We start from the raw sequence: 12,485 nt of genomic DNA on the forward strand, positions 1-12,485 counted from the left end.
TCTGAAGATAAGAGGGGAACAACACCTGTCCTCTATTCTATCACTGTTACAAACACAGAATTACCTCACAGCAGAGAGAGATTTAACAACCACTCTTACAGATAATTTTCCCTCTTTGCTGTGCCCAATAATAAGATGCCATTGACCTGATGTCTGTTTTTCTTCTTTCTTTTTTTTTCTTTTTTTTTGTTTTTGCCAAAGTTTTATAGTCATGCACTTTTTTCCTCCAGCTTTTTTTGACAGGGGTTAATTTCATCTATGGCACCAGAGTTAGCTGTTACGATATGTAGACCAGTTATACTAGAACTGTCACATGTTTGTTTTAGGGAGTAAACAATAAGGCTAAATAATGAATTTTATCAGGTCCATAAAATAGAGGTAAGGGGAGAAACACGTTCAACTAAAGATCAGGCCAAAATTTTCTTTGCCATGATAATGAAGATCTCAGCCACCAGGCAGTATAAGGAATTGCACCTGTTATCCATTTTCAAGAATTTTCTTCTCCTTTTGAGATAACAGACACTTTTTACGCTATGATAAGGACAGATGGTGATAAGGTGTAGTGATACTGTGATATCTGTTGATGATAAAGGTTTATTCTGTTCAGCTCGGGTTGAATCTCCGTTACAGGCATCGGGGAGTTAGGCTTTGTTTTTTTTTTTGTTTTTAGGCTTTTTTTTCATACAACAGTAAAAGGCTGAGCATATTACAGTAGGAACAAAGCCATTTTTTGTCAAAAAGTTGTGACTACTGAGACATCTGGAACTCTTTTAGAGCCTCCAGTGATTCAGTTTCAACTTTTGGAACTTAATTTTGTTGCTAAACAATATTAGACAAAACTGCTTACTGGACAGAATTGTATCGGTTTCCTAGCAACATTAACTTATTGAATATTGTATTTGGAAAAAATGGCAACAAGAGATTTCCACAGCCTCAGATATTTCATTAATGTCATAACTTTTATATAGACAGCTCTGGGTCAGACCAAAAACCTTGAAATGGTGAAACCTAAGCTAGCAAATGTAGACTTCAATGACATTCCAAAACAATACACAAATACAATCTTTTACACCGCCATTGGTGCTACTTTTCTTATGAAATTGTGTGTTTCTGTGCCAAGCAATAGTCTCACATCTCTGTTCTGCTACAAAAGGACTATTAATCTGATAGCCAGGAAGCCTGTCTCTATGTCTCTAGCCTGTCTCTATGTGCTGCGCTTCACAATAGCCTGCAGACTCCATTTTGCCATTTTTGGCAGCCAACCTCAGTTGACTAAAGCCAAACAGTTTAGGACTACTTTAAGTTCTGGCTGCAACTGAACTGTTCAGACATGGATGACATGGCATGGCAGAAATAAACCCCAGCCATCTATGCTGGTGGGATTTTGGCAGAGACTAGTTAGTTTGTCACTCTATAGAAAAGGTCAGCGCCCACATGCTATTATGAGAGCTACTATTAATTAGGCTAGGCTATATCCAATCAATCACATTAAGTACTACATGCAGGCTATTTTCTACAGACAGTTTCTACAGTTTTACTGTACCTGTTTTGCTCTGCGTAGCACCTGACAAACATTGTAAAATGAGAACATTACTTTTTCTATTGATTTAAAAATGAGTATACTCTATCAGACACGTGGGCAGGCAACAAACCATTACTTGGAAGCTGATATTAAAGAAAAATAATAAACATTTTAGTGTCATTATATTTAGTGTCCTTATTCGGTAACATTACTGTTTCTGTGCTCCTTAGTTGTTGTCCTCAGGCAAAATCAGCAGGGCCAAAGCAGACAGACTGAAGGCCAGCTATAGGCGGCTCCATGGCGCTGTTGAGAGGTACGTTTTCCTGTTTTCCTGTTACAAAAGTCAATATGTCACCCTCATATTAATAAAGACATTTTGGAGACACATGATGACGCCATGGATGCAGAATCTGGTTCGACCCACGTGACGGCAAGCATCCGCCCTGCTGAAGTGTCCTTGATCAAGACACTTATCAGCTCCAGGTGTGCTGTTCTCTCACTGACTCTGCACTCTCACCTCCCAGTGGAGCAGGCAAGCGAAAAGGGAATTTCCCTGCAGGTTTCAATAAAGTATCACATTATATTATTGCAAGAGAACATTGAATGTGTCTCCAGCTGGGATGTGTCTCCAGTTTTTGTTGACATTTTGCAAACTTTGTATAAATGAGTTTTGCTTTATCCTGCCATATTCACCTCAACCTCTAGCCCTCCTAACCCCTCACTACCTCATCCCTCCAAAGGAAAAGAAAATTATATTTGACCTTTTTCACATATTGAATACTATTTGATCGACCTAATATCTTCCTCTCTAATGTTTCAGTTGCTTCTGCCCAGGAATCCTTAACTAATTGTATAAAAGATTATGACTTGTAATCTGTAGGTATGTTTACATAGACACAATAATCTCTCTCAGTCACTGTGAACAATCAGGTCAAGGCAATATTTATGATTATGGGATTTCCCCCTGTAACCCAGGTTTATTGTAGTTTACTCAGAGTAGAATGATGAGGTCCAGCCATTCTGACATGGGACACATTTTTTTTGGCACACTGCACTGATGTGCTAACAGAACACAAAAGTAATAGGATTCTCACTGGTGGCTGAAAAGAGAAGATGTTGAGATTTACTCATGCAACACGTGATATGTTGCATACAAGTGTTGCCATGTTCTCATTTGTAAAAATGCAAAAAAGAAAAAGAAAGAAAGAAAAAAGAACACCGCCACTGCATCCAGGTCAACATCCTCTATGGCCTTTTTGACATGTTCACATATTTTTAAAAAAATGAATAAAGTTGGGCTAATGTGTTAATATGGCCATATAGCTCTAAAGATTGAGCAGTCATCTAGGTGTGTTATGCTTACACTGATCATGACCTTACTCTAAATGAGATAATCAGACTAAGGCAGTTACATGACATTTGTTAGAGTCAGAGTGTTGCCTTATATCAGTTAATATCAAAGTATTTGAACGCATGTAAATGTACCCAGCAGCTAAGACTTGGTATCGGTATAGGCTACTACATACAGTACAACATGCATAATTTAACTGGTGTATCCAACAGATCCCAGGAGTCCCAGATCAAGCTCTTGGTGGAGGTTGAGAGAAGTCGTGCAGAGCTGGCGAGGGCGCAGGGCTGGTGAGGAGTGTAAAACAACACACACACACACACACACACACTGTGTTATCTGTTACTGTTATTGCAATCACTCAAAATCGAGTACACACTTCAAAAAATGTCCATCTGAATCTATTTAGTCTCATATTCAGTCTTATTCAGTCAATCTTAGTTTTCTGAGGATTTAAGAACTTTTAATGCGATAGAAATTACTTCCAAATGAGGTGAGATAGTTTCACTTGTTTCAGGAATTTCCTAAAAAGAAGTGCCGATATTTTGAAAGAACGCAGGATAAGGTAAATCACTCCTCTAGTATCCAGAAAATGACACTTGAATCAAGAAAATCCCTGAGGCTCCTGAATACTGCATTGGAAACAAGTAAAATTATCTCACCTCACTTGCAGATTTTTTCACTTCTTTTAAGAAAAAATCATGCCTACTATACATTTCTTTCAAACTTATCTATCTGTAGTTTTCCTTCTCTCTCTGTCTTTCTCTCTCTCTCTTTGTCTCTCTCTCTCTCTCTCTCTCCTGTCTCTGTCCCTCTCTCTCTCTCTCTCTCTCTCTCTCACTCACACACACACACACACACACACACACACCCTGAAAGGAGAAAATAGATTTAGTCACACAAACACCTTCATACACACACACACACACACACATTCACACCTTTGAGAAGAGCTCAAGAGGCAGAGTGGTGAAGAGAGAAGGTGCATACATGCGTGTGAGCACACACACACACACACCCACACACACATACACGCACACAAATAAGCAACGAGGGACCAAACACTGAGGTTAGCTACATGAGGCAGCATCTTCTCAACTTTTTATCGACCTGAGAAAGAGGTGAAGGTGAGAGAGTACCAGAGGGCACAAACACACACACACACACACACACACACACACACACACACACACACATACACACACACACACACACACACACACACACACACACACACACACACACACACTCACACTGTAAGAAAAAAGTATTGCTTTGCGTATATCATTGTTTTGAAACTAGAGCAAAAAAAATGTCTGTTGGTTTTAATGGTACATTTTGGTGTCAATGCCCTAAATGCTGTTTCAGAGGCCTTTCCCTAAGAATGCCATGTTCAAGTGCATTTTTAGTGTTTGTTTTGACCAAAACATGTTTACTTGTCTGAGCTCTCTGTGCTGGCTCTCCTCCTCCCTCCCTCTATCTCTCTCCTTTCCTGCGACTCTCTTTTCCCCTCTCCACCAGTTTTCCTCTACTCTGCTCTCTCTTTTCCTTCCCTCCCCTCTCTCAACACTCCTGTCGTTGTGTCCAAAAGGTCAAACACGCCCACAGAAATGGAAAAGAACACACTCCCTCAGTTTTCTCTCTCCTCTCTGTACATTTGTGCTCTATTTTTCGAGGGCCAATGGGAGGTCAGCGGATCATTGCTAAGCAATGTGACAACACGCACTAATGAAAAATAGCCGAACGATTGTTTGCCAAAACTACGGCTGAAAATTGGTCACTGGCCACGGGTCACCTGTAGGGCGGAGGTCAAAAATAACCAATAAGAGAACGCCAGTGGTGAAGAACGTCAAGGAGAGATGGTGAGGTGTGAAAAGAACTGTAACATCCCTAATACTGCTTATTTACCCAACAGCTTAGTAGCCTTTTTAGCCTTTCCTCAGCCGTCTTTTCTCCTTATCTCCACTGAATTACATTTGACTCAGGATTGTCTCAGCACTATTAAACTACTCACAGCACATAAACTCACCACCATATTGCGGAGATATGATCTGTAGGATACAGTGATTTTTATGCAGAGCACACATACTGAGGCTGAGAGTTTTAGGCCTTGCGGTAATTGAAATATTAAATGAAAACCACTTACAGAGCATTCTCTGAGGATGCAGTAATAGACAGGGCTGTCTCTCATCGTATATTAGACCATGAGTGTGCATATTATTTGTGACAGCTAGCTTTTGGTGGGGCTATCTCTCTGCCCTCTCCTTTTTTCTCTGTCCTCTCTTGCTGTCTCCTCTGCTTCTTCTTTATGCTTTCTACTTTTCTTATTTCAGTTTTCTACCCTCTCTCATCTTCTCTCACTCCTCCCTCCTCTGCTCTTCCCTTCTCTTTTCTTCTCTCTGGCTCTTCTTTTTTCTTTTCTCCTTTTCTTTCATCCTCTCCAGCCTCATCTCCTCCCCTCTCCTCTCTTCCTTTTCTCTTCCCCCCATCTTTTCTCCTGTTCTTCTCCCTCTCTCCTCTCTTGTCCAAACGGCCAGTGAGCCAGCAGTCTGCATATGACAGGCAGATGCTCACCATGCAAATATGCCTTTAAAAAAGCTGTTGTCTCCTTCATCCTCAGCCAAACACATACACAGGAATTCAGCACTTTTTTTTTTTTTTTACAGTCAAATATTTTAGCATTCATGCAGTTTTCCATGTATATCACTTTATATCCAGTACATCGTCTTGTCAGGGAGATTAATATCGTTCTTTTTCTGAAACGTGCAGCTGTACACTATGCTATCATAAGGTTTTTTTCCTCAATGACAGATCTTACTTTAAATTATTTCATACAAACTTTAATCAATTGCTCAAAAAGCTTTTTCCATAGGGAGATGAACAATTCATGGAAATGTTGTTTCATATGCAGCTTTCTACTGTGTTGAGTACTTTATCTGTATGGCTTTGTTTATGTATGAGGAAGCTTTTAATACACTATGTGTTAGGAATGTAAGACCCAACCCCACAGTAAAAAAAAACTGACTGATTATGGTAAAAAGGCATTGATATTTTAATCACGCGGCACCAGCCAGCCAACCAAGACACCGACTTTCATTAATAGCCTGACATTTCACTGAGAGCATACTGGATATGGTGACAAGCAACTTTGCCTCCTAGTCCTACAAGCTTGTTTTAGGAAGAGCAGAAAGTGTTTTTATTCATTTCCTAATGGTAGAAAACTGTCTTTGGAGCTTATTTGGAACTTTGGATATCTATTTTAGTTCTTTGGCCTCTGCATCGTGTACTTGGCGTCATACTTGGCGGCATTTCGGTTAACTGGAATAAACTGCACATGGATAGAAACTTAGTCACAGGTTCCTCTTATCAATACGTTCCTCTTTCTGTTGAACCAGGAACTGAAACCGTGTACAGAGTATTTTGATTTATGCTCATTGAACATTTCCTCTTCTCTTATCTTTTTCTCTCCTCTCCTCTCCTCTCCTCTCCTCTCTGCAGTATCCAGGAACAGAGGCAATGTCTGGAGAGAGAGCATGAGATGCAGCCCAAACCTGCTGTAAGTTCCTCAATGTACCGTCCAGGTCCAGTTTCAGAAATGTGGATTAAGACTGCAACAATAGTCTCCACAGAAGAACAATATGAGGTTTACTGCAAGCCTCCAACCAGGCTTAATCCAGGCTATGAAGACTTCCCATTGGCTCTTTACAGGGCCATCTGAAGCAATTTGAAGCTAACCATCTCAAGCTAAGCATTTTTATAGTAGAATCTCCCATTAAGATGCAAAGACAGCATTTGAGTTGAATAAGATACTAATTTTTAATCCTTGTTATAGATGGAGACAGGTTTTTAACCTTTATTTAAGCAGGCAAATCAATTCAATATTTGTAATTGTCCCCATGAGGCTACTGATATAGCAGAAAACATTGATTTTCACATATTATAAACAGCTAATATTGAGAGAACAGAAACAGCTGAACGACAAGAAGGAGATCATAGACACCAAACAGTTCTGTGTGTGTGTTGTGGGTATGTGTTTCTGTGTGTGAGTGTGTGGGCATACTTAGCTCACAGTACACCATCGATGAAATAACGAATGTGTGTGTGTGTGTCTAGGCTGAGATGGCCCTGACAGCACCTGCCATCTTAAACGAGGTTGAAAGGACAAGTTGTGAGAATTCGTAAGTACAATTAATCCTCAACATCACTTATTTCCAAAGAGCATGAAAGTCGCACCAGGGGTAAAAACCCAGTGTTTCCGGTGAGTCACCCACATGATAAAGTTACATGTATTTTTTATGAGCTAGGGTCCTTTGGTGAGACTACACTGAGTGCAAACAATATTAGGAACACCTTGCAAAAATGTAATCGCTCCCTAATTTGCACAATTTAACCTGTCTCCTTCCCTTCATCTACATCTCCCGTTCATGACAGGAATGGATTTAACAGATGAACTCTATGAGGGATCATATTGTAAGGGTCACCTGGATTCACCCAGTCAGTTAATATTTGTTTATGCTCAGTGTAAATATTCTCAGTTTTGAGGACCTGATGTTGACCAGACAAACAACACGGTCAACGACGTAACCATTTCAAATGAGTGTTGAATCTGTGCAGGAAGTAAAGCTAAATGTCTGTGATGCATTCTTTATTCAAAGACAAATCCTGCAGGATAAGAACCATTATTGATCAGCTTTATACCTGTTGTTCTGTTATGAATCTAAAAAATATCTCTCCTCTCCACTGCTCTTGATGTAGAATTTGCCAGTCTGTGGAAAGGACATTTTGCTCCAAATGCATGACTGAAACAGATAAGAGGGGCTGCTATGTGTAGCAACAGTCACATTTTTCTCTACAATTTGACTACATCAACCTCACTGATTTTATAGAAATTCGGTACTTAAAAAAGATTTTATGTTCAGAAACTTTAAGTTGATATGCAAGTGCAACTACAGAACCAGAGAACAGTGCCACTTGTAGTCCCACTGCAGGCTCTTTTATGTTTATTTCAAACTGATATTTTGCTTGCAAGTCATGCTGTGGAACTGTGTGAGCTACGAGCACCCGCAATTTTAAATTCACAAAGCTGAGGGGTTTTGGATTGCAGCCCCAGCTTCAGTCAAGCTATTTAATATGGAGAAGATGGAGGCACATTTTTTTATTTGATAAGACATGCGCTCTTACAGTTTAACATGGAGTATTAGAAGGATACTCTCAACAGTTATCTTCTCTGCACTCTTTCTCTTTCTACAGTATCTCAATCATATTTATCCCAAGTATCAAGTATCCCATCCTATTTATTTATTCATTTATTTCCTTTTTTGTTTTTGTTTCTTTGTTTCTTGCTTTCTCTGTCCATCTCTGTTTTTATCACCATCCCCCAGAGATGCAATGAAGAAGCCAGAAGCGCTGGAAGAGGAGTCAGCAGTGAGGAAGAAGCAGCTGAAGGAGGTGGAGGTGGAGGTGGATGAGCATAACCGCGCCCTGGAGGAGGAGAAGGAGCTGGAGGGGTGCAGGGCCCAACTGGAGGTCACAGAGCACAGACAACGGCTGAAAGAGCTGGAGTTCCTGCGGGAGGAGAACGTTGTGCTCATGGGAAACAGGTATGAACACCCCATACAGTTACAGCCAATGAAAATAGACACTATGTTGAGGTCATTTGGAAGACAAAAGGTGATTTAATGAAATAAATATCTGAAGATAATAGATAATAATTTTATAATAACAAAATATTTTTATATTATATATGTGTGTGTGTGTGTGTGTGTGTGTGTGTGTTCATCCTCACCAGAGCTAGACTGGATTTGAAGTTGCAGGACAATGAGATTGAAAGAAAGTTCCTGTGCGAGAAAAAATCCAGGCTCCTCAGGGAGTTAAATAGGTATGTTGTCACACACATATAACCTTAGAATGCACCAAAATACATTGATATACCTTATACTGATATACTGTACAACTGCACAAACAACTGTTTTCAAGGACTTTTGCACTTACAATATAAAGTGCATCTACACTATCTTACCCCATGCTTGACTGAAGTGCATTCCCTCCAACAGCTTGTGGTTATACACCTCATCAAATTGTAGAGTAGATTCACCTAAATTCCTCGAAAGGCTCTTCCACTTAAAATACACATGGGCATTATCTTACCCCAACAAATGTTAGTAAACTCAACCAGCTTGTTGCTGTTAACTTCAATAAGATAGATATTTACATGTATTTCTCTCTAGGAGGGATTCACTTACAGCTAAGTGATAAGCATGGCCATATAATGATGATGAATATGTGAAGGTGTCCCATGTTTATCCTCAGGGAGATGCAAGCCCTCAAGAGTTTGGGGAATGAACTGGAGTTGTCCAATGAGCAGCTGGAACACACACAGTCCATCGAGGTACCTGTCGCTCATTACCTACAACTAGAGCACACACACACACACAACGTTACCATGCAAAATAGAAAAATAGGATCATCTATTATGAAAACTTGCACTTTACTTCGTTCCTGACATGTATTTTGTTGCCAAATTGCCATATGCTTCCACGATTATGCAGTGCCAAATGCGCAACGTGCATGTCCCGTTAACCATTATCACACATTGTCAATTGCTAAATACGCAACCTACAACCAAGAAAAACAACACAGTAAATATGTAAAAAGCACAGCCCAACAAAAAGTCACGAAAATAAACTGCAAAGGCATCTTACCTTCACCCGACGCACAACATAGGCCTCCCCGACGCACACACACATCGCCATCGCGCACGAGCAGATCCGTTTCCTCAGCAGAAAACCGTTCATTTCTCCAACTTGCCGAATCCGCCATTTAAACAGCAATGCGCCAAGGTGCAAGCGCACCTGGCTCTTAAAGGGAATGGGAGATGACACTCTGATTGGTTGAGTTCATGTTATGCCCAAAACACACCTATGATTAATTAAGGGACTTAGTACAACCCCTTTACGCCTTGTGCCTTTGCGCCCACATTGTGCGTCGTTTAACTAGCAATTTGGATTTGGACACGCCCTAAATGCACTTGCGCCATGTGCTTTAGACCATGCGCCATGGATCGTTTAAATAGGGCCCTTGGACTTTATTTCCTGGAATTGTATTTTGTCACGTTATACAGTACATGCTGGACTTGTTGCTGGTTGGAAACCCTAGGTTCCTGAACATTCTGACAGTATGCACTGGCAACTATTGAGGCTTTGTTGATTTTAATAGTATAAGACTATATTGATGACTGCTCATGTAACGAGTCAGAGTTACAGCCATTCAGGAAGTGTGGCCAATTAGAAGAGCTGTTCCTGGTGATCTAAAAGCATAAAGATTTCACCATGTAAATCTCACAATGTGGGAAATGTGCTCCTCCTTATGGTTCACAGCGAGGTATGTTTTTTACTGATGTTCATATTAGAACTGGTTAGTTTGTAGGTTGGTTGGTTAATCTTTTCTAACTTCAAATTTTAAACACCGGTAGGTGGGTGAATATTTTCTGTGAGTGTAAATTCCATCATGCAAGTTCTCAGGTGTTTTGCTGCAAAAATACTTGGATGTTGATTCATCTTAAAAATGAAATCAGGTAAATTTTTTCCACTATTGAGCTTCCTGTAGTTTTACTGAGTGAAGTAAAAGAAGGGCAGAGGGAAAGGGAGGGAGATGGGAAATGTGTCAGCACATCGAAAACCATAAAAATATAAAAAGAACTGACTATGACACATCAGGGAATTTAGATAGTTAGGAAATAATGAAAACAAAGCAACTGAAAAGTACGATTCACTCAGTTCCACTAATCTCCCAGCAACAATGACTCTCATGTGAACAGTTACTCACAATGAATTTGACTGTGAAGCCTGCTTAGATGAGACTGGATTCAATGTCATTGATTGCATTGGCAGTTTAATGGCCTTTACCACAAAAATGTCTCACATTTATCTCAGCTAGGGTGGGATTGATGGTTTTAATATTGACGCAGTATGCTATGTTATAAAACTTAATGCAGCATGAGGGCTAATATACCTGAAACAATGATGGGATTGAATACTATGTAGCTGAGCTAAAATTCTGACATTGAATTCTTTTTTAAAACCCTCATTGATTCAGTTTTTTTTTCTACTTCTGTCAACCAACTAGTTTTAAATATGTGGCATGCTGCAGTGTTGCTCGTACTGCTGAACTGGGGGCCCGGGCCACCCTGCCGGGAGGGGCAGTCCCACCGCCTGAAGGCATTAATTTTTTTTATTAGTTTCAGCGAAGAGTTGTTCAGAGGCCTTGGGGAAACGCTGATATATAGTATTCATTATTTTGGAATCAATGTTTAATGCGAGATTGAATATGCATTGTCTGAATATGATTTGAAGTTTTGTAATCTTTGTATACGATCCTCTATGTTTTGTCCTTCACCGGTATATGACGTCAAAGAGTGAGAAAAAAAACAATACATTTAAGGCATTTTGCTCAGGCTCAAGATTGACTCACAACAATTACAATAAGTGCAAACAGTAGAAAAGTGATTGTTTATGTATCACCATCACTGAAGGAAGGAAAGTTGTCTGAATTGTGTCTTTATTAAGTATATTTTGACTAGTTAAGTACAGTGGATAACACAGTAATTCTAGATGCTTTTTCAAATTTTCCAGTTTTTATTGCATTCAGGCCTCGTTGCACATTAAAAATTTGAAAAGACTCTTGATATCCACTGTACATTTGGACTTGAATTTCCAGAGCGACGCCGCTCCTAAAGCAGAGGAGGAGAGTCTACAGCTGAGGATGGAGCTTCAGAAAGAGGTGGACGCCCAAGTTGGATTAGAAAAACCGGTGTGTATGTGTGTGTGCATATAGTATGTTTGCTTTCATGTGTATGTTTTCACACCTGCTTCTCTGACTGGGTCCCTAAATGTGTTTGCAAGAGAAATAGAAATAAATAAAACGCTCTCTGCTAACCTAATCCCTTAACTCTATCCCTGACTCCCCCCCCACCCCCCCAGCCCTATCCTTCCATCAGTCACTACTATGTTGCCGTAGAGGGGAACATTTTTGGATGTATACAGCTTTCTGTAAAATTGGAGAAATTTTCTCCTGAATTTATATGTGAGGCACTGATGTCAGGTAAAAACCTTGTATCTCCGAACTGTCAACTTTTTCTTGGTCTTGGTTTTTAGCCTGATTGCCATGCATGTCTGAGATTATCAGAAGTGCTGAGGGTCTACTGACCAAAACGTTTTCAGTTTGTGTTTTTTATTTTATTTTTTTGTCACTTTTGTCAAATAAATGTCACTTGCATCAATTGCATCAGTTGGCCTGTTTAACATCAGTTTTTTTTATTTTTTTTTATCAGTGTGTAAATTCTTGTTGGTTTCTTTATGTCTGAGATTATCCAATGATTATTGAAAGGGCTTTGTAACACCAGGAGCCAGAGAATTTTATCAATCCCTAGACGATCATGTAATTAGATTAGATTAGATTGGCTAAAGCTTGCTCTTGGCAGAAGATGGTTTTGATCTCATCCATTGACCTCTGCAATACGGGGCCCAACACGCTTCTACTACGCCACTCTGCTGTCAGTAACCCTTCTATCGCAGTAAAAAAGCCATGAAAATTACCACATTGGAGTCATGAGCTTTT

At 39.9% G+C, this 12,485-nt stretch overlaps 1 protein-coding gene across 1 annotated transcript in view; it reads left to right on the forward strand.

The window, feature by feature from the left end:
• The first annotated feature begins 1,919 nt into the window (after positions 1 to 1,919).
• The window catches only part of ccdc146 (coiled-coil domain containing 146), a 27,173-nt gene continuing 16,607 nt past the window's right edge, over positions 1,920 to 12,485 (forward strand). Inside the window, exons 1-6 of the mRNA XM_071521251.1 lie at positions 1,920 to 2,005; positions 3,086 to 3,160; positions 6,369 to 6,440; positions 8,252 to 8,470; positions 9,180 to 9,258; positions 11,517 to 11,678. Of these exons, the coding sequence (XP_071377352.1) occupies positions 1,920 to 2,005; positions 3,086 to 3,160; positions 6,369 to 6,440; positions 8,252 to 8,470; positions 9,180 to 9,258; positions 11,517 to 11,678 (693 nt within the window). The remainder of the gene's footprint in view (positions 2,006 to 3,085; positions 3,161 to 6,368; positions 6,441 to 8,251; positions 8,471 to 9,179; positions 9,259 to 11,516; positions 11,679 to 12,485) is intronic.

Source organism: Centroberyx affinis, unplaced genomic scaffold, assembly GCF_046629955.1.
Source record: "Centroberyx affinis isolate AG114_WGS23_722 - 3 ecotype Tasmania unplaced genomic scaffold, CSIRO-AGI_Caff_v1 ptg000879l_1, whole genome shotgun sequence".
NCBI lineage: Eukaryota > Metazoa > Chordata > Actinopteri > Beryciformes > Berycidae > Centroberyx > Centroberyx affinis.